Source organism: Leucopleurus acutus (assembly GCF_964270905.1).
Source record: "Leucopleurus acutus genome assembly, chromosome: 20".
NCBI lineage: Eukaryota > Metazoa > Chordata > Mammalia > Artiodactyla > Delphinidae > Leucopleurus > Leucopleurus acutus.
In genome coordinates, this window is record NC_139162.1 from 28,280,144 (window position 1) to 28,302,969 (window position 22,826).

The 22,826-nt window shown below is 44.4% G+C and overlaps 1 protein-coding gene across 1 annotated transcript in view; it reads right to left on the bottom strand.

The window, feature by feature from the left end:
- Window positions 1-22,826, bottom strand: part of CES5A (carboxylesterase 5A) — a gene marked incomplete at both ends in the record, with an annotated part of 86,952 nt that overhangs the window by 18,451 nt on the left and 45,675 nt on the right. Inside the window, 7 exon segments of the mRNA XM_082862988.1 lie at window positions 382-522; window positions 2,083-2,187; window positions 3,840-3,944; window positions 4,628-4,781; window positions 8,196-8,238; window positions 8,241-8,328; window positions 9,779-9,917. Of these exon segments, the coding sequence (XP_082719114.1) occupies window positions 382-522; window positions 2,083-2,187; window positions 3,840-3,944; window positions 4,628-4,781; window positions 8,196-8,238; window positions 8,241-8,328; window positions 9,779-9,917 (775 nt within the window).

Sequence of the window (22,826 nt, forward strand, 5' to 3'; positions counted from 1 at the left end):
GGCTGGACATGAGACTGTAAAGGACTGAAGTTTTCTAAACCTGTATGAGTTTCACCTTTGAGGTAGTAGCAGTGCTTATTTGAAACAATCATTTGTAACGTTTTGAACAAAGTTCAAATGGGTCCAATCCTCTCTTATTTTTTTGTAGAGTTGTTTCTTTAAACCTATACGAGGAGCAGGGTGGACACTTGCTACGGCTGCCCCCAATCCACAGTTCTCTTCCTTCAGAGAGAGGAAAGATGAGAAGTACACCCAAGCTGCGTACTTGGGTGATGGGCTCCAGCCCTCATAACTGGGTGAAATCTCTGGGAGTACCCAGTGTGAAGCAAACAGCTGCCTCACTGCTGAGGGAGCAGAAGGAGGCACAGCAGGAATTCTTACCATGGGCAGCAGGAAGCCACACTCGGGGTTATTGACTCCGATGATAGAAGGAACTGGCTTAAATGATTTTTGAGCCAATAGGTCTAAAGGGTCATGAGGAAAGAAAAAGCCATCAACCACTCGAGTGAAAGACTTGGTTTTCTGAAATAAGGAAGAAGAGAAAAATCAGCAGCTGTTTCTCTTCATGAAATCTGCTGTCCCCAAACCCTAGCCTAGCTGGGCCAACCCACTATAGCAAAGGGCATTAAGAAGGGAAAAATAAGCCACTCTTGGCCCATCCCAACGCATCAGTGCTACCTGGCCAGCTCTGCCATTCATTTAGGCAAAGGGGCTCACCTTTTCTGGGCCTTAATTTCCTCATCTGCTAAATAGGGATAATAATAGTAATAACCTAAGAAATATAACACCCCTGCACAACGGTTCTCAGAGCATGGCTCCTGGACCAGCAGCGTCAGCATCGCCTGGGAACTTGTTAGAAATGCAAATTCTCATGTCCCATCCCAGACCTGCTGAATACAAAACTCTGGGGGGTGCGGCCCAGCAAACAGCCCTCCAGGTGAGTCTGATGCATGCTCAAGTGTGGAACCACCGGCCAAATGCAATGGGCAGAGTGGTGAGGGGAGGGGATGGCCAGGGTAGTGTGGGTTGGTGTGAGCATCTTCCTGAGGCGTCTTCCTCAGCACTGGGCCTTGGATCTGGATGGATATTTCTTGGGTCTTAGGAAGCAACACCTGGCTCTATTCATGATTTCTTTTTAGGTCTCTGTTCTGGGACTGGGGGTAGAAGGGAGCACACAAGAGAGCTTTCACACTACACTGGGTCAAGAACTTATTACCCACTTCCTGGACCCTAGTAAAACTCACAGCAGATTCTCAATCCATGCCAAATAACTATCTAACAAATGTTAGAATCGAACAGGTAAGGACCTCATTCTCTCAAGGACTACCAGAGGGTCTCAAGATTGGAAGATTAGACATAAAAGATCATCCAGTCTGGGCTTCCCTGGTGGCGCAGTGGTTGAGAGTCCGCCTGCTGATGCAGGGGACATGGGTTCGTGCCCCGGTCCGGGAAGATCCTACATGCTGCGGAGCGGCTGGGCCCGTGAGCCATGGCCGCTGAGCCTGCGCGTCCGGAGCCTGTGCTCCGCAACGGGAGAGGCCACAACAGTGAGGGGCCCGCGTACCGCAAAAAAAAAAAAGATCATCCAGTCCAATGAATCATCCAGTGATTGAAATTTGTCAGCAGTCATGGAGACCCTGCTTGCATACCTACAGAGGTGGGTATCTCACTGCCTTCTAAAGGAGCCGGTCCTTTTTCAGACAGCTGAGTTTTTAGAAAGTTCTTGGTCATCTCAAGCCAAAATGGCTTCCCAGCTTCCAGCTCTTGATCTGGACTTTAGTTTCTAGTGGCCTGTGGAGCAACTGTGGTCTCTCTTCCCAGTGAGATGCCTTCAATGATATAGAGACAACCTTTGTATTTTGTTGGGTCTTATCCAAGCTAAGCAGCACCCTGGCTTGTCAATGTCCTTAAATTACCTATAAGGGTTCTATATGCCACATTGCTTTTTTACAGCCGTTATTATGAATCCCCAAACCGTATCTGTCCAAGTCCCAAATCAAAATAAATAAGAGAGTGGTAGGATTTGTCTACCACTCCATTCAAAGGGTAACACTGTCCCCAAACTCTCCCCTCCCTCTTCACCTGGTTGATGCTCAGCAACTCCTTGGAGGATTTTGCCCACAGGCACTGTAGCAGGGCCACGGAGTCTGACACATTGCAAGCACAAGTATCTGCAACCATCTGCAACTATTTCCAGAGAAGGAACAGGTCAGCGCACAGGACTGAAAGCCTCCAGGAAAATGAAAGTTGGAAAATGTCCTCAATCCAGCCCCAGGCTGGTGCTTTCTATATGAAGTCCAGCCTGCTGCCTCTCCCCACCCCCATGTGCCCATAATGGAATGCACACACCGAGGACAGGTTGGCACTGCATCATCCTTATGCTCTTGCCTGACCCTCCTTGTCATCTTTAGCAATCACCAGAGCTGGATGGATCTCAGCTTATCAGCTCTGCTCCAGCCCCACCCCAGCCTGGAACATCTGAACATGCCCTGAGCATCCTTTTTCTATCTCTACACCAATTCCATTCATTCTTTGAGGCCCAAGTCCCATCTTTTCCAGGATATTCTTTTAGACGATTGCAGCCCCCATGAGCCCCTTCCTCTTCTAATCTCCTGTTACTCCAAGTGTCCTCACCTCCTCTACCCAGCTCTTCGCTAAACTCCTTCTTGCCCTGTCATTGGACTTCCCACATGTGTAGAACTTGTCCCTTGAGAGTGGTGGTCCTTACTCTTCTGGGAGTCATGGATGCTCTGAGAATCCAATGGAAGCTACAGACCTTTTCTCTGGAAAATGCACAAACATAGAGTCTCCATGCAACTGTAGGAGTTCTAGGACCACCTCTCAAACTCTCCATGGATTCCAGGTTAAAAATCCTTGCCATAAAAAGATTATAGTCTTCTCAAGTTAGTATATGTCTTCTCCACTTATAAACCCATGGGTCTTAAAATAGAACAGGGAAAACAATGAACACTCAATATGTGTGTGGCGAATGCACAAACTAAAAAAAAGCTTGATATTTCATGTTACCAAAATCAATATTCCCTGTGTATTGAGGGTATTTTTTTTTTTTACCATATTATAACTCCATGTTCCCACTCTTGGTGTAAGTTGTTATTTTCTACAAGGTGTTTAAGAAAATGCACCACTAAAGTGAATAATACCCAGGAGATGGCTCCACAGTCCAGGGCTTAATTAATATTCATTGAATGAATCAGCTCATTCGTGAACTCATTCATTCGGCAAACATTGATAATCACCTAATATACACCAGACATTATGCTGGGACATGAAAGATATAGAGACCTTGGTCTCTAGGTCCTCTTATCTGGTACAGCACTAAGACAAGATGATAGATGACAAATATCTAGGGCATATGCCTCACTTCCCCCTCACAATCTCATGCCAGACAGCATTTATCAGTCACAGCATTATTTCACACTGAGCTGGAAACAACCTCAGAATCTTTCTTAACATAGTACTCTAGGTGGAGTAGATTTAGTACAGGAGAAAAGCCATACATAATACTGAGGACTGAATTATATATCACAAGCAAAGAGTAATGGATAAGATGTAAGAACTATTACACATATGCTTATACACACACACACATGCACACACACATACACACTCATGCACACCAGCAGTAGTGAATTGCGTACCTGGACCCATTTCCTATTGAACCTGCCCTTCCATGGAACAACAAGGGTCACCTTGGGCCAACATCAGGTCCTTTGGTCATGGTCAGTAAGGATAGCCAAGCACATGGTCTATGGACACCTGACAACATTTCTCTCCTGACCAAGGAGAGGAAGCTGGAGAAGAGTTAACAATATACCTACATCATCATTCCTCTCGTAATCAGGGGCCTTCAGGTAAGGGATGATGGCCACCCCACTCTCCATGATGGCTCTGTGGAATAAGCCTTTGGCCATGGGGGACGGAATCTGGAGAGAGAACACAGGAGACCCAGGAAAAGTTATCCAGGGGGCTCCCCACCTATCACGCACAAAACCCAGCCCTTCTTTAAAGAAAACTTCCCAGGAAGCCTTCTTAAGAGCTCTAAACTTAGAGGGAAAAAGTCCTGGTTTAGGGGTTTCAAGGACTAGCTGCAAAGGTTTGGGCAAGTTTTCAAACCTCTCCGAGTCCCAGGTTCCTCATGAACTTGGAGGTCAAGCATTCTGCCATGGGAGTGCTAGCTCCTTCACCCCCCGTCCTTGAAATGAGACCGAGCCCCTAACTCACGATGTATTTGTGAGGCTCGAGGGAGGCAATGTGTTTATAAGTGTTTGTTCAACATGAAAGCAGCCATTAGACGTGTATGACTCCTTGTCCTCATTTTTGTCACCTCAAAAATGAGGTGAGGGCTTCCCTGGTGGCGCAGTGGTTGGGGGTCCGCCTGCCGATGCAGGGGACGCGGGTTCGTGCCCTGGTCTGGGAGGATTCCGCATGCTGCGGAGCGGCTGGGCCCGTGAGCCATGGCCGCTGGGCCTGTGTGTCCGGGGCCTGTGCTCCGCGACGGGAGAGGCCACGGCGGTGAGAGGCCCGCGTACTGCAAAAAAAAAAAAAAAAAAAAAAAAAAAATGAGGTGACACCGAGGTTCCTTCAAGTCCCAAAGAGAAGAACTCACAAGGCTGGAAACACTTATAGCTCCTGCTGACTCGCCGAACATGGTTACACAGTGTGGGTCCCCACCAAAGAACTCGATGTTCTCCTGGACCCAGGTCAGGGCAGCCACCTGGTCCATGAAGGCCCAGTTCCCCACTGCGTGCCTGTCCCCTGTGCTGTGGACAAGAGGCAGGGTGAGAATGCTCAGTTGGCCGCTGTCTGCTTCTCACAGCCCAGGGAGTGGGTTGCAGAGGCCGTGGGCTGGTGTCAGGGCATCGCCACCTCAGCTGGAAAGGAGCTGAGAATCAGAGGCCTGGGGCAGCTGGGAAAACCAGGCTTAATTCTCACCCTCTGCTGGGATTTGGGTTTCTTTGAGAATCTGATGATAGCTCCACACCCCAGAAAAATGCACAGACGATCTTATATGTGCAATTCAGGGTAGTCATAGGCTCCCCTGAATCCATGGATTCCAGAAAAGTCCTGCTCCTGAGAGTTGGTCTGCACCAGGAAGCAAGACCTCCCTGGGCACAGGGGTTCCAATGAATGACTAAATGAATAATAATGATAATAATAGCAGCTGCTGCAGCATCGTGCACAATGCTGTCCCAAGGGCTTTACAGCTGATGCTCCTATAATCCTCCCACACTGTGAGGTAGGTGGTGCTGGTCTTTCTCCTTTACCCCTCTGGGTCCTGTCTTCACCCTTCTCCACGCTGTTCTCAAAAGACTGACCTTTATGAACTGCGGCCAGTGGGAGACACCAGCGGGGGTTCAGGGTGGGATACTGAGGGACTGGGAAGTTTATTCTGGCACCCCATGCCCCACCACCCTCTGCTGGGAAGTGGTTTGGGCACTGGCTGCATTTCTCTGCAGCCACAGCTCACGTCACTCCCACACCCATCAATGATATCTGCAAGCATGTTCTAAGGATACTGATGGATTCATCGTTTCCTTCTCACAGACAGGAAATGAGGCACAGAGAGGTTAAATCCCTTGCCCAGGAGCTAGAAAGTTGCAGCTTTGGACCATGCTCCTAACCATGTTCCATGCTGCTGTCCCTGCAGAATAGCCTGTTTCCCAGGATGAGTGGACAATTAATGGGGAAACAAGGGGAAAAACACAGAATCAAAGAAACGCCTAGACCAAAACATTCGTGTGGTACCCACCATGTATGAGAGTAACGCCGGGATCATAGTCTACTCCTCCTCTGTCCTCCAGTCCCGCACACCGCTCCTCCCCTTGGTTCTCTTCCTCTGTCCATGACCCCTGGGCTGGCCCTAACTCCACCTTCTCTCTCCCACAGCCTCCGCATCTGGTCAGGAGCCACGTATGCCCTGCCAGTTTTACCTCCATTCCATCATAGGCCCCACATTGGTCCCCATTCCTCCATTTCTGTTTATCCTGATTCATAATCTGGTCACTTATGATCTGGGTGACCTTGAGCAAGTCACTTAACTTGCTTTGCCTCAATGTTCTCATGTCTGAATGGGGCTAATAACGGTGCCTGCTTCACATGGCTGTGAAGACTGACGGTGCAGGCACACAGCAAGTGCCATGTACATGTTAGCAATCCTCCGGCCTGCTTCACCCCATGAGCCGCACCTATGCTGTACAGCAGCCTCCCTACCAGACTCCCCATCTGAAGGCCAGGCGCCCCTAGCCCAGCCTGCGCTCTGCTCTGGAGTGACCTTCCTATTATACTGCTCTGCAGGGCACTCCTGGGTCCCTCCTTCTTTAAAAGAAGTTTTTTTTAATTAATTAATTTATTTATTTTTGGCTGCGTTGGGTCTTCATCGCTGCACGTGGGCTTTCTCTAGTTGCAGCAAGCGGGGGCTACTCTTCGCTGTGGTGCGCGGGCTTCTCATTGTGGTGGCTTCTCTTGTTGCAGCGCATGGGCTCTAGGCATGTAGGCTTCAGTAGTTGTGGCACGTTGGCTCAGCAGTTGTGGCGCACGGGCTTAGTTGCTCCGCGGCATGTGGGATCTTCCCGGACCAGGGCTCGAACCCATCTCCCCTGCACTGGCAGGCGGATTCTTAACCACTGTGCCACCAGGGAAGTCGCTTGTCCCTCCTTGTTTATCCAATAAAAACCAGTCACTGTGCACAACCTAATATTCAAGGTCTTTCCCAATCAGGCCTGTCCCTACCTTTTCACATCCATCTCCGGTTATATCCTCACCTGTCTACTAGAACCCAGACGTTATAAGCAATTTTTGGAAAACTTTCTGTCGAAGGAATCTTAGGCAGAATCCCAATGTACAGACCTGCTGAAAGTGTAATCAGGGCACCCCTCTCAGGCCTTCTTGCCTCCACCACAGCCCCATAGCCACCTCCCCGTGCTATGTGCGCAAAGCCCAGTTTGCAAATATTGCTCCAGGCCCAGGTGCCGCTACATTTCTTTCCAACTTCCCAGCCTTTGCTCAGACAGCTCCTTTTGCCAAGTGTGCTTTCTCCCAACCCCTCCTCCCCAAACCCAACCTCATCTTTAAGGTGCAATTCAAATTCCACCTCTCTCAGGAAGCCTTGCTGGTTTCTGGCAGCTCCCTCTGTTTGTACAGCTCCGTCGCCTCTCACCCTCAGAGCATTACTCGTGTCCTGCCTGGTAGGGTATTTGTGTCCCTGTGTTATCTCCCCCATGACACTGAGAGTCTCTCGAGGGTAGGATTCACGCTGGACTCCTTGCCACCTTCCCCGTAGTTTCTGACCGTGGCCTCTCACTACTCCTTTGGCTCACACTGCATCCTGGCCAGGGCTTAGGTTCTGCCATGTTCTAAGTAGGATAATGAAAGTGGCCAAGAGCCCCAGCTCTATTTTGTGACCTCTGGGAAGTTGCTTCACCTCTCTGTGCCTCTATTTTTCAACTGTAAAATGGGAATAACAACAGTATGTTTCTCATAGAATTATTCTGAGGGTGAGCTATAATGGATGCATAGCAAGTGCACAACACCATGCCTGGCTCATAGTGAGCACCTGAAACGTGTTCGATGTTACTGGGGGAAGGGAAGCCATGCAATGGAGTGATTACTCTCAGGTGAGCACCTGAGGAGCCTTGCTATGGGCCCTATGGCAGAGACTATGAACTGCTCACACACCCTGTTTCCTCACCTTCTAGGGCACGCATCCCCCTTGCAGTTGGGTGTGGCTATTATGACTGAGTTCTACCAGTTGTATGTGAACACAGTGATAATCGCCACCTCCAGGCTGGCCCAGAAAGACCATCCTCTTCATGCTCTTTCTCCATCTGCTGTCCAAGTACAGCAGATCCAAGAGGATCTGGGGCCCTTGAGGAGGGCAGAGCCACAAGATGGAAGGAGCCTGGGTCCCTGATGGACCACACAGAAGAACATCTGTCAGTCAGAAACATTTGATTGGATTTTAGTTGAGTAAGAAGGAGATTTTTATTGTTTTAAGCCACTAAGACTTGGGGGTTTACATGTTATAGCTGCTAAAATTACCTAACTAATTTGGGCCAAATTTGTTCAATGTCATTAAAGGCTCATTTCTCCTTAGGTTGCTGGGCACTGAACCCCCTGTGGCTGCTATCCAGCTGCCCCTTGGGGATCAGGGGTGTCAATCACTTGGGGAGACTCACTTGAAGAAGCCGAATATTCCTAGCCGGTACTGGATAGCCACAACAGCACGTCCTCGTAGGAAGCCAGGGCAGACCCATCGAAGACGGATGCTGAGCCAGTCTCGAAGGCACCCCCAGGGAGCCACACCATGACCTAAGGAGGGGAGAGGAGCTCTCCAGTCAGCCCACCAGGCACCCATATCCGCTCCCCATGCATGTTGGGACATTCTTTCTTTAGGGAAATATGAATGTCTCACTTTCCTTTCCAAACAGCATCAGAGGTTTTTGTCTTTTGAAGAAGGCCCAGGATTAAGCATGTGGCTTCTGGCATACGAGTGCCTGGGTTTGATTCCCAGCTCTGCCACTGACTAGCTGTGTGACTTTGAGCAGCTTCCTTAACCTCTCTGAGGTTTGTTTTTCTCATCTGTAAGATGTGAAGAATGAAAGTATCTCGTTTATGAGGTTATCATTAGGTTTAAATAAAATTCTTCATCCAAAGTCCATAGAACAATGTTGGTATATTTCAAGTGCTCAGAAAATGTTAACTAAATGTCTTTGAACTTGTTGACCCACAGGAGGATGGAAATCACTGTAAGCCATATATGAGAGGAAAAGCTGCTTTTCTAAGACTTTTCCCTACTTACAGAGAAAAGAGAAGAGAGGAGGGAAAAATGGGAAGAGAAGTATGGAAGCTTTACTATACTGATTAGAAAAACTGGGACCAGGAAACATCAAACATTCAAATGGTATTATCACAAATTATATACTTAATAATAAATCCCTCCCCTTCTCTTTTTTAAGGTCATATTAGTGACTACAACTCTTGGGGCAGGAAAAGAGAAGAAAGCCACGGAGGAAAAAGGAGAGCTGGACAAAGCATTGGCTTTGACACCCGGATCTGCCACTTACTGTGTATATAACATGGACCAAGTCACTTATGCCCTTCCTGTGCCTCAGCTTCTTCATCTGTAGAATAGGTCCAATAATCCTCACCCACTGGGTTATTGTGGGGGTTAGATGAGATAATGAACTGTGCCTGGCACATAGTCAGCCCTCAATAGGTGTTGCTGTTACGATACAATAGAGCGAGTCTCCATTGCAGTGGCAAGGGGAGAGAGGGTGATAGAGGTTGTGGTTCAAAATTAGATGGTAGAATTACCTTCTCCACACTTGTACAGTGATCTTTCACATTCTTAAGTGAAACATTTCACATTCTTACCTGACTTTCTTCATTGAAAACAGAAAATTTGAAAAAGGCGTTTCTCCTCTTTAAAAGAGGATTTCCCAAGCTGAAAAATCAGAGTCCTTTGAAGCAGAGTCTTTTCTACATGTTTCCAGACCATTAAATACCCAACAGAGGGGAAAAACAAAACAAAACAAAATCGAAGATCAAGTCACTGCCAATAAGGAAGCAATCAGAAAAGGAGATAAAGTAGATCTGTCATTAGAATGATTTTTTAAGAAAGTTATTGACATGTCAAGTGATTGCATTTCCCTTTTACCCAGTGGGGGCCTAGATCTGATTCCAGACATCCTGCCACTCTGCCTGGGTCCCAGGCCCAGAACCTGCCAACTGGAGCCCCCAGCAAGGCAGGCCTCCTTACGGGGAACTTGGAGCCAGTGTCCGCATGGGCCGGTGCATAGATGTTAAGGTACAGGCAGTCTTCCGACACGCTGAGTTTGGGATAATGCACCTTGAGAATGTGTTGATCTGAGAACAGCCACGCTGAGTTCTGGAGGCACCTTGAAAAAGGGAAGGAGAAACCCCCAGAGTTGCTGTCAGCAAACTTCCCTGGGAGGGACCAGTTCTTGTGACACACATCAGATTTACCTTTTACCATCAATGACCAGCTTAGAGCCTGACAGAGCAAGTCTTTAATAAATGTTAAGTTTAAAATTATGAATGTGCTTTTCTATCTAATTTGATAGTTAAAGGGGAGTTTTACTCAAATGTGGCCTGGAATAATCCAAACCCAGAAGAAATATTTGAAGTGATATTGGTTGAAAAACTGATGAAAAACATCAACCCACATATCTAAGAATCCCAACATATCCAAAACAGGATAAACACATGCACAAAAAATACACCTTAGCACATCACAATCAATTGCTAAAAACCAAAGCTTAAAAAAATCTTGCCAGCAGCCAAAGAATAAAATACATATTGGGGGCTTCCCTGGTGGCACAGTGGTTGAGAATCTGCCGGCCAATGCAGGGGACACGGGTTCGGGCCCTGGTCTGGGAAGATCCCGCATGCCGCGGAGCGACTGGGCCCGTGAGCCACAATTACTGAGCCTGCGCGTCTGGAGCCTGTGCTCCGCAGAGAACAAGAGAGGCAGCGATAGTGAGAGGCCCACGCACCGCGATGAAGAGTGGCCCCCGCTTGCCACAACTCGAGAAAGCCCTCGCACAGAAACGAAGACCCAACACAGCCATAAATAAATAAATAAATTTAAAAAAAAAATTAAAAATACATATTGGATTCCAGATGAAAACAATAAGAATTATGGCTAGTTTCATTAGAAAGAATGGAAGGCAAAAGATAACAAAGTGATGAAAAAAAAAAGCATTGTCACTGTAAAATTCTTTACATAGGGAAAATATCCTTCAAGAATGAAAAAGAAATAAGTACATATTCAGGAGAGAATACGCTACTGGCAGACCCACACTGCAAGGACTAAAGGATGTTCTTCAGGAGATATGGAGTGACATCAGAGAAAACGGACTAGGGAATTCCAAGGGCCCATCCCTTGACAAAAAACATATATAGCAAATTCTACGTAACACAGCAGAATGCACATTCTTCTCAAGTGCCCATGGCACATTCTCCAAGGTATACCATTTGTTAGGCCACAAAACAAGTATCAATAAAATAAAAAGGTTTGAAGTCATACAAAGTATCTTCTCTTACCACAATGAAATGAACGCAGAAATCAATAACAAAAGGAAATTCAGAAAATTCACAAATATGTGAAATCTAAACAAGATACTCTTAAACAACCAGTAGGTCAAAGAAGAAATCACAAGGGAATTAAAAAATACTTTGAGATGAATGAAACCAAAGTACAACATATCACAACTTATGGGGTGCAGTGAAAGCAGTTTTCAGAGGGAAATTTATAGCTATAAATGCCTACATCGAAAAAGAAGAAAGATCCAAAATAGATCATTTAATATTCCACTTTAAGGGACTAGAAAAAGAAGAGCAAACTAAATCTAAAGCAAGCAGAAGGAAGAAAGTAACAAATATCAGGGTGGAGATAAACAAAATAGAGAATAGAAAAGCAATAAAGAGAATCAATGAAACCAAAAGCTAGTTGTTTGAAAAGACCAAGCAAATTGAAAACTAATAAACAAAACAAAACAAGAAAAACCTTTTCCTAGATTAATCAAGACAAAAAGAGAAAAGACTCAAAATACTAAAATTGGTAATGAAAGTGGAAACATTACTACCAACCTTACAGTATATTATTCAGGCTGAAAGAAAATGATAAATCAAATATAATGCAAATGTATTATGGAGTTCTAAGATGTACAAAAGTAAAAGATGTGACAAAATAGCACAAATGTGGGAGGTAAAGATAATTATGTTATATTAAGTTTCTTATACAGTGTAGTTAAAAAACTCAATAGCAGAGACCAAATAAATAAATAAGAATCATAGAAAATACTCAATTAATCTAAAAGAAAATAGGAAAGGGGAAACCACAAAAACAGCAAAAGAACTGATGGGAAAAAGAAACAAAACAAAACCAATAGTCAGATGATAGACTTTAGCCTACCCATATTAGTAAACATGTTTAATGAAAAGAGACTAAGCACTGCAATTTAAGACTGATTTTCAGTACATTCAGTACAGTAGATTTCAAGATGAGAGTATCACCAGAGATAAAGAATATCGTTTTTTTAGTGGATGAAAAAAAAAATACAGTGATCAGAAAGATATAAAAATCCTAATTGTGTACGTACCTAACAAGAGAGGCTCAAGATACATAAAGAAAAAATAGAACTAAAGGAAGAAATGGAAAATGTTACAATCATAATTAGAAGTTTTAACACAGCTCTATCTATATAATTAATAAAATAATCAGAAAAAATCAGTAAAGATATAGATTTGAACAACAGTATTGAGCAATTTGACCTAATTGACATATATTAGATGGACAACCACAGATTATTATTTTCAGGTGCACATGGAACATTTACCAACATAGACCACATGCTGGGCCCTAAAGCAAGTCTTAATAAATTGCAAAGTGTTAAAATAATACAGAATATATTCCCTGACCATAATGCAGAAATCAATAACAAAAATATAATTAAAAAATTCCCAAACACTTGGAAATCAAGGAATACACTTCCAAATTACCCATGGGTCAAAAGAAAAAATCACAAGGACCAATTAGACAATGGAGCTCAGGGGTTGGTGGGTTTTAGATAACATAAGTGTATTGACATCATCTCTAGGAGCATGCTTTCTTGAGTGAGACTGTTGCTGATTGGTTGGCACTCAGAAGTGTGTTTATTAAAGTAAGTTTGCCCCTGATGGGCTGATTTTCAGAAGCTAGGAGCTAACAACAATTTGTTGATTTGCAAAAGCACATTCCCTGAAGCAAGTTGTCATTGATCAATTGAACAAGTTTAAAACCAGTTCTGGTGGTGACTTGTTACCATAGCTACACAAAAATCAGTCTGTTAGTAAGTCTGTTAGAACATGTTCATTTTCAATATGAAAAATCAATCTTTTTCTACTAATGAAAATCAGAAAATGAAAACTTAAAATGCTAATTATAATAGCATCAAAAAAATCAAATACTCAAGAATATATTTAATGGAAGATTTGAAAGACATCTGACTTAAAACTACAAAACATTGCTAAGAGGAATTAAAGATCTAAAGAAATGGAGAGGTAAATCATATTCATGAATTCAAGGATTCAATATTATTAAGATGTCATTTCTCCCCAAAATGATCTATAGAGTGAATTCAATCTAAGTGAAAACTCCAGCAGTCTTTTTTTTTTTTTTTTTTGGTGTAAATTGAAGAGCTAATTCTAAAACTTATATGTAAAACCAAAGGACCTTTAAAAATGTTGGAGGACTTACACTACTAGAAATCAAGACTTACTATAAAGTTAACTTGGTCCCTACCTCATCACACACAAAAATTAATTTAGGACAGATCAAAACGTAAATGTGAAAACTAAACTATAAAGCTTCTAGAAGAAAATGTAGGAGAATAGTCTTATGGTCTTAGAATAGGCAAAACGTTCCTGAGAGAGGATACAAAAAGGTACAAATCAGAAAAGAAAAAAGTGGACAAATTGGACTTCATCAAAATCTAAAACTTCTGCTCATCAAGAGATACCATTAAGAAAGTGAGAAGACAACCCACAGACTGGAAGAAAATATTCACAATATATATATCTGACAAAGAAATAATATCTGGAATGTATAAAAATTCCCACACCCCAATGAGAAAAAGAAAGATTACCTAATTAAAAATGGACAAAAGGCTTGAACAGTCTTCTTCTTTCATTTCATGAAAGAATCTATCCAAATAGTTAATAAGCACATGAAAGGGCACTCAATATCATTAGCCATCAGAGTAATGTGATTAAAACCACAGTATCATTACTTACCACCAAAAAGGTTGAAAATAAAAAATCTAACTATACCAAGTATTGGCAAGAATGCCAAGTATACATTGCTGGGAGGAGTTAAAATGGTAAAAACCATTTTGTAAAACTGCATGGCAGTTTCTAATAAAGTTAAATGATTGTACTCATAGTTGTTGGACCAATGGCTTCAACAGGGAAGGGAGCAGGGAGCTCGCAGCCCCTAGTCTGATTTTCCCCTAGCCTTGAGAGTGGGTACTTTCCGTCCTATGCTCCCACTTTGAGCTTCAAACCATGACATCTAACCCCAGGAAGTTGCAGGGCCATGTCAAGGGAGAAGAAGTGTTTCAGCCCCTATCAGAAGGAGGGGGTAAGGATCAGGAAGGAGCCCTTGGTAGATTTTGTCCATACCTACCTATATCCACAACTTTGGCATTAACTCTTCTTCTACAGTGACTCGGCGCTTGGCCATGTGATTTGCTTTGGGCAACGAAACAACAGCAAATATAACACAAGCAGAGATTTGAAAAGTGTTTATATATTGGGATTTTCCTTTTCTTGCTGACCTTTGAGACCCTGCCATCCCCATGTGTGAAACAGTCAGGCTAGCCTGCTGGACAATAAGCCTCACAGGCCCAGAGTCCCCATTGCTCCAACTGACAGCCACCCAACCCACACAGTCAGAGTCTCCTAGATGACTGGCAGTTGACCACAGATGCATGAGTTAAGTCTAGCTAAAACCAGCAGAACTGCCTTAGTAAGCCCAGCCCAAATTGCTGACCCACAGAAACACGAGCTGAAAAAATGGTTATTTTTTTAAGCCACTATGTTCTGGGATGGTTTGTCACACAAAAATATATAACTGAGACATAAGTTTTGATGTAGAATTGGAGGCTACCATAACCAAAACCTAAAATTCATGAGACAGAATGTTGTGTCATTAGTATGCTCTTATTGCTTATGATAAGATAAAGAAAGTATGTGGCAAGGCAGAAAAAGAATCGATTCCTGCCAAGCATTTCAGTTCCAGACTATTGTTTCCAGAAGGCCAGGCCTCAGAGGGAGCAGAGAAGAGTGGAGAAGAGTGGAGAGGAGAAATCTATGAGTCCTAAACAGAGGGGGTCTGCATCGTGCTTCCCAGCTGGAGGCAGTGACCTGGGCCCCAAGGTGGAATGGTAATATGCACCCAGGCACAAGACCCCACAAACCGAATCCCATGCCCCAAATATAACCCACAGAGGGCATGGATCTTCTGGGCCTGTAGGGCCACTGGATGATGGATGTTGAACCCTATGTGAACCAATGATTGAGAAGTAGATGGCCCTGCAAGCCTCTTACCGCAACCCATTCCTTGGCACTGAATTCCAGGGGTTATCACCCAATCTCCAGAACTGGGTAGGGGGTTAGGGAACCGAGAAAAAGTTCAGGCTAAATTCTCTCACCGTTCGTGTAGAGTGAGGTCTCTGCATGCTAACTTAGCGTTATAAACAATAAAGAACATTATATTTTTGTACTAAGTGTGAGGTAGTTACATAGCAACATTCTCTTTTACTCTCAATGACTGCTGTGGAAGTCAAACTTTAGAAGTTCAGCTTCTTGCCACTGGAGGAAATTAATTATTCAAATTATTTATCAGTGATCATATTAATCTTATACAATCATTATGTAATATTTACTGGTTTTGTTATTATCATGGCTTTCACTGTGTAAAGTGTTTTACATACATTGCTTTATTTAATATTCCTACAATTATATGAAATGGGTATTATTACTTCCATTTTATACAGGAGAGAATTAAGGCTTAGGGGAGCTAAGTATTTAGTTCCCTGACTTCTAAGCCTGGGTTTCACCCCCTATTCTACATTGCAATTCGGTTTTGGAGGCAATGACTATGGCTGCACAGATTCCAAGAGAATTACAACTAGAAGGGATCTAGAGATGACCAAAGCCCACCTTCTCAACAGAGCAACGGGGCCACACAGGATTATAGGGGGTAGGCTGAGACCAGAACCCAGGTTCCTGACTGCTGACCACTGTTCTCCATGCAGATCCAGGGTGCCAACCTTACAATATGCAAGCACTGTGGACCAAAAGGGTGGCATGCATTGTCTCATTTAATACTCATGACAACCCTGGGAGATAGGGTTTATCTTCATTTTAAATCTGACAAAACTGTGGTTTCAAAAAGTTATTATCTTGCCCAAGGTCCTGGATGCTGAATGGCAGAGCCAGCATTTGAAAGTAAAACTCTATTAGAAAGCTTGTGTTTCAATTCCTAATCTGCCTGCCCAGGGTGGGTGGTACCCATCCCAAGGGATGGATTCACAGAGGTGGGTTTTCTGTGGGTTGGGGTCACGGGAGCATTCCCACATCCCTGTGTAAGGCCCGGCCTGCTCACTCATGTGCAAAGAGCTCTCATTCTGCTCTTCTCCAGCTTGTGTCTCCAGGGTACTGCTAAGTGTTCTGCTTGTCTGAAGCCCATGCCGAGAGCATCTACCTGCCACAGACTACTCCCTGCTGTCCTCTGTGGGAAACAAAGCACTTTGCTTGGAAGCAGGGGAGGGGAGAACCAGCAGGAAGTGGGACACGGAGGAAGTGATCTCTTCTTTATTCTGACCAAAGGCCAAGACACCTCCAAGGCTGGGGGGGGGGCAGGAGTTTTCAGGGAAGGGGAAGAAATGGTCCTGGGACCCTTTAGGTGACTCAGGGTCTTAGAGGGGGTCCAAGATGAAGGTCTGCTTTGTCTTTCTTAGGAGATGTCCATCAACACTCAAACTGAAGGGATGTGTCCTATGGAAGCCAGCTGTGATGATTAATTTTACGTGTCAGCTTGACTGGGCTAAAGGATACCCGGATAAGCTGGTAAGACATTATTTCTGGGTGTGTCTGTGAGGGTGTTTCTGGAAGAGATTAGCATATGCATCGGTAGACTAAGTAGAGATGATCACCCTCACCAGTGTGGGTGGGCATCTTAGAAGTGGAGAAAGGTCAAATTTACTTTTTGTATGATCTAAGACATCCATTTTCTCTTGCCCTCAGACATCTGAGCTTCTGGCCTTTGGACTGGAACTGGGACTTATGCCATCAGCTCCCCTGGTTCTCAGACCTTCAGACCCAGACTGAATTACACCACCAGCAGACAGAAGATCGTGGGACTTCTTGTCCTCCATAACCATGTGAACCAATTCTTACAATTACTCTCCTCTTATATATCTCTCTATATCTATCCTATTGTTTCTGTTTCTTTGGAGAACCGTGACGAATACATCTGCCTTAAACTGAAGAGGGACCAGGCAGGTCTTGGATGTAGCGATGCGCTCCCAGAATCCTCTCATTTCCCTGATGGAAGGATCCTAACAGAGCATTTCCTCTGAGCCTCTCAATGTACAACAGGGGAATCAAGACCCAGCATGGGGTAGTTACCTCCATGTTTCCTTTTGGTTTAAGAGGTACTTACAGATGATAATGTGTCTTTACCATTAGGCTTTAGAAAGTTAATTTACTGTGCATAGCAGCATTATTTGTAAAAGTAAAAAGCTGAAATCAACTCAAAATTCTGACATCAGTAGAATAAATAAATGTATTAGTAGGATAAATAAATGTGGTCTAGCCATACAATGGAATACCATACAGCAATAAAAAGAGTGAACTGCTACTATATGCCACGAAATAAATCTCTCCCAATGTCAAACTTAAAACGTCAGACACAAAAGATTACACACTGCAGTAGTCCCATGATGTAAAGTTCAAATACAGTCAAGCTAATCAATCTACGGTGGCAGAAGTCAGAATAGTGGTTGCCTTGGTGAGATGGGCAATGACTGCAAGGCTTTGGGGTGCTAGGGATGCTCTATATTTTGATCTGTGTGATGTGGTTGCATGAGCAAAAATTTGTCAAAGTTTGATTTGTATACTTAGAATTTGTGCACTTTTCCACATACATGTTATAGGTTATACGTCAATAAACATGTAAAAGTAAATAGTGGATATTTCCTGAGTGCATGCATGTAAAATCATGTGTAGATACACCCAGGAACTCTGAAAGGTGGGCCACAAGATGTTGAAAGTGGGTAGACCTTCAAAACAGGAATTGGAGTAGTTTTTATTCATACTTTTCTGTATCGTTTGAAACTTTATTTGTAATGAGCAGGTAGTATTTTTATAATCAGAAAAAAATGGTTATTTTTATTTGGGGAAAGACATAATTGAAGCAAAATAATGGCAAATAACACTTGAGAATAAAGGAAGAAGCCTCCAAATAAAGTATAATGGCTCATGGTAAACACTCAAAAAAAAAAAAATCAGTGGAATGAATGTATAACCCCAGGAGGTTGTTTCAATAGACCAGCAAATTGAAATTCAGTGAGAAGTTCTCTGAAGCCTCATCTCTAATTATGGAGGAAAGGTTTTACCCTCATAATGAGATATGTCCTTGGGGGGTACCCAGGGCCCAGGAGCCCCTGCCCCAGTCTAGCCAGGTCTCCACCACCATGGGAGAGGCTGGGGGCTTCCTGGGAAGAGCGTCTGAGCAAGGAGACTGGGGGCGGGGTGCCAACATTGAAATCGTCACACTCATAACCACGTTCCAAGAGAACACTGTGCACCTGGCACTGTGTAGGTACTTAAGTAGGTAATCTAATTTCCTCTTCTCAGCCATCCTATAAGGACATCTTAATGGCTGCATTTTGTAAATGAGGAAATAGAGGTTTGACCAAGGTCCCATAACCGGTGTGACAGAACCAGATGAAGGCTGAGACGGAGGTTCTGTGGTGAGGGACTTGGAGGCACCTCATATGACTCAGTGTGGATCCAAATACACCAGATTTACTTCCTGCCAAGCCCCAAGGCTGGTCAAGCACAGAACAGGCTTGGCCTGCCTTTCTGAAGATCCTCATACTCAAGTACCCACCCTAGGTCCAGACGCCAGCATCTCAAAGAGCCTGAGCGCCTGAGCCTGTTGTAGGGAAAAGACAGCTCAGTTAGGCGGAACAGAATAGACAGGTCCTTTTCAGAACAGATACAGGAGTTGAGAGTATGTTCTTTCGTTGGCATTATGATGGAAGGTTTCCTGGAGAAAGTGTCCAAATGAGGATGCCTAGAAAAAGCAGCTTGTACTGCTACACATCCTTATGAAATGGGAGCTGGGAGCACTGAGAAAGTTGCTGACTAGCCCCCTCCTCTGCCTTTCCAATTAAAACTCTGACTTGGAAAGGGGACCCTGGACTCACATAGTGGTTTTGAGCTAAGAGACAATCAGGACTCTGAGTCTGTAAGTTTTTAAACTGTGTCTCCTGAAACACTGGTGTGTCAGAAGAGCCTCTGGGGCCACAGAGAATGTATCTATGTCACACTCCCTCCCATTCCCCTTCAACAGAGACTCTCACTTTTTAATTGTTTTATTAGATTAAAGCAGTGGGTCTCAACCAGGGGCAAATTCTGCCCCTCTCCCCAGGGAACATGTGAAAATATCTGAAGAGGTTTTTGGTGGTCGCAACTTGAGGAGTGCTACTGGCATCCGGTGAGTAGAGGCCAGCGATGCTGCTATCCAACCTGCAAGACAGCCTCACACAATTATCCTCCCCCAAGGTCAATAGTGTGGAGGCTGAGAAAGCCTGAACCAAACCACATGATATAGCCTACAGCGATTTCACATGATTCATATTGGGTTTCTATAGATTTAAATTTAAGAGAGAATTCCAAAGTATTCTTAAGTATTGCAAATCATTAATCAAATCCAAACTCCTGATTGCACAGATGGCAAGAATGTGGCCCAGAGAGGATAAGGGGATTTTCCAAGGTCACACAGCAAGTAAGCATGGATCCAGACCTGAAACACAGACCCCCTGCGTCCCTATAACCTTTCCTGTCAACACAGAAGCCTCCAACCAGACTCATTTCTCCAACCACAGGAAATGGCTTCTTTCCTATTTACTGCTCTAATGCCCTGCTCCAGGAGAATGTTTTAGAGAGAGCTGCTTCCTACCGAAAACTTGGAATGACATTCATCCAGAACTCAAAAGAAAATCTGTTTGCTTAAAAAGAAAGAAAAGGGGGGAAAAATAACCTTATTACCAACCTAAATGTCCATTGACAGATGAATGGATAAAGAAGATGTGGCACATATATACAGTGGAATACTACTAAGCCATAAAAAGAAACGATATTGAGTTATTTGTAGTGAGGTGGCTGGACCTAGAGTCTGTCATACAGAGTGAAGTAGGTCAGAAAGAGAAAAACAAATACTGTATGCTAACGCATATATATGGAATCTAAAAAAAAAAAATGGTACTGATGCACCTAGTTGCAGGGCAGGAATAAAGATGCAGACATAGAGAATGGACTTGAGGACACAGGGTGGGAGGGGGAAGCTGGGGAGAAGTGAGAATAGCATCAACATATATACACTACCGAATGTAAAATAGCTAGTGGGAAGCAGCAGCATAGCACAGGGAGATCAGCTCGGTGCTTTGTGACCACCTAGAGGGGTGGGATAGGGAGGGTGGGAGGGAGGCGCAAGAGGGAGGGGATATGGGGACACATGTATGCACATGGCTGATTCGCTTTGGTGCACAACAGAAACTAACACAGTATTGTGAAGCAATTATACTCCAATAAAGATCTATTTAAAAAATAAAAAAAAGAGCCTTATTCCCAAACAGCCATGCAAAGTAAGGCCAGCTGCACGGAATTAAGTGAGATTAATACTCATTCACATTGATCAAGAGAGAAAAGGCGGATACGAAGCACATTGGGAGGGACAAGGCTTTGCTCTCAAGGAATAAGAACGTTGCTTCAGATGGACAAGGAGGCTTTCACTCTGAAAGAAGGAGTCCAGCGCCATTCCATAATAAAGCCTGTGCAGCGGTCTGCAATAGTCCAGGGGAACTTGTCCTCCAGGAAAAATGAAATTGCAATGCCACAGCTACCTCTGAGTGCTGAGGACACATAGCCTACAGCAGCGCTCTCCCTGTCAGAGCTGGGAAGAACCTTGGAGAACATCCAGGGGGGAAGAAACAAGCCAAGTTGTGCAGATTTGGGGTGAGGAACAGGAGTCAAGCTTGCCCTCACTCTGCAGCCAAAAGCCGAGGCAGTTTGCACGCCAACTTGAATTTAACCTGCACACAGTCATCTTAGTACTAGGACACTTAAATCCCATCCGCCCAATACCTCACCCAAGTTTTGTTCAAACACTTCTCTAAAAAGTGCATCTGGGAAGTGCTCATTTAATCTCGCATCCTCATTGTGTGATGGGGAAATTGAGGCACAAAGAGAGGAAGGGGTTTGCTTGAGTCAGGGGAAGTGCTGCTCACCTCTCCATACCCAGGCAGGGAGGGAAATAAAGCCAGCAAGCAAATACCTTGTGGGCACCCTATTCAAAGTTCTGTTAAAAAAAAAAAAAAAAAAAGCTTCACCACAGAGCTAAAATAAACTCCTACAGACACAAAATACACAAAGTTGCTGACCACACAGTTTGGAAAGCAGATTTCCCATCCTCAGTGAGGAAGCCTTCCCCTTACAAAATACATTGAGCCTAGGCTCTGGCCTCTCCAGATTTCCTACTTACTGAGGCCTCAGTTATTTCCCCTGGTGTGCTGTGTGCCAGCAACAACGGCTGCAATCACCTGCCAAGACCTGGATTCCCTCAGCTTCCCTCTGATGGTTTCCATGGCAAACACTTCCACCACCCATTTTATATGTAGGATTTAGGCCAACCCAAGGGCTTTCGGAATTGGTTCTTCTGACCCCACTAGTGTTGACCCTGTTTTCCTCTTATAAATCAATGGATTTTATTTTAATTTCAAGGCTTACAATGACATTGCAGCTGTTCCGGGATTGTCTGTCAGCACGTGGCTTCAGCAGCCAGCCGCAGCCCAAATTCCTCATCCTTGTTCCTTGCAGCAGAGGATGATAGGAGCCTCGGTGAGGACTGTAATGAGGAACAGGAGAGTTCACTTTCCAATGGAGCCCATGCCCTTTGATCTTAACCTTTTTGATTGTGCCTGTGGCTGCCAAGCACCACTTTGATCCTTCACCTGCCAGAAGCCATGGAAGATTTTCAACATCCTCTGCTCTATTTAGAATGAAACAGAAGCTTCATCACCTGGCAGGCCAGGGCACCAGTGGCAGGGAATGAGAAATGTGAGCTCTACAATGGTGACTGGACACTTTGGGAGGTGAGGATCAACGGGACATGGAATGGGCAGTAGAAAATTTTCTTACATGCTGCCTTCTGTCCAGTTTGGCCAAGTCCCCAGGGGGGCTGTCTTCCACCCTCAGGTGGGAAGTGATGGCACAACTTCACTGGCCATCAGAACTGACCTCCTGAGGACCTTTCCATAGGACACATGAAGGCAAATGAAAGAAGAGATCACTTTGGTTTTACCTCTTAGTTCTGTCTAACATCCTATGAAATCATTGTTTATTTAAACCTTCCTGAGAAGATATTCACAATGGAGTGGGGTTATCAGAGGCACCATCCACAGATGTCAGAGGCCTGGACTCAGTGGGGTTTGAAGGGAACTCAGGAGAAAAAAGTGTGGTCCTTGCCAGATACAACCTCACACCCTCTGATTTACAGGAAAACATAGAGGGCATCATCCAAAACTCCATCTTTACCTGTTCCTGAAATGCCACCCTTGGTGATTCCTTCTTTACAACACAAATGTGCCAGAGAGGGTAAGGGGTGGTAAAGCTCAAGACCCTCAGATGAGGAGACAGGTTTTTCAGACCAGAAGAATCCTGGTCAAGATGGAAGTAGTGGGAGGAGAGGGAAAGATGGGAGAGGAGCGATGAAAGAAAGATAAGGAAGAGAATGCAACAAAGACTAACTCTGCCTCTTTCAGAATTATGACAGGGTCAGCCTGGGGAAGGGTCATTTTACATCTATCTAGTCATCAGTCTGAACTAAGACCCCTTAGGACACAGAGCCCTAGACCAGGACCTGTTTTAAAGGTACACAGAGAAGTTGCAGACCTACTGTACTTTCAGACCTGAAGCAAGAACCAAGTTCAACTCCTGAAGCCTAGGAGGGTCAG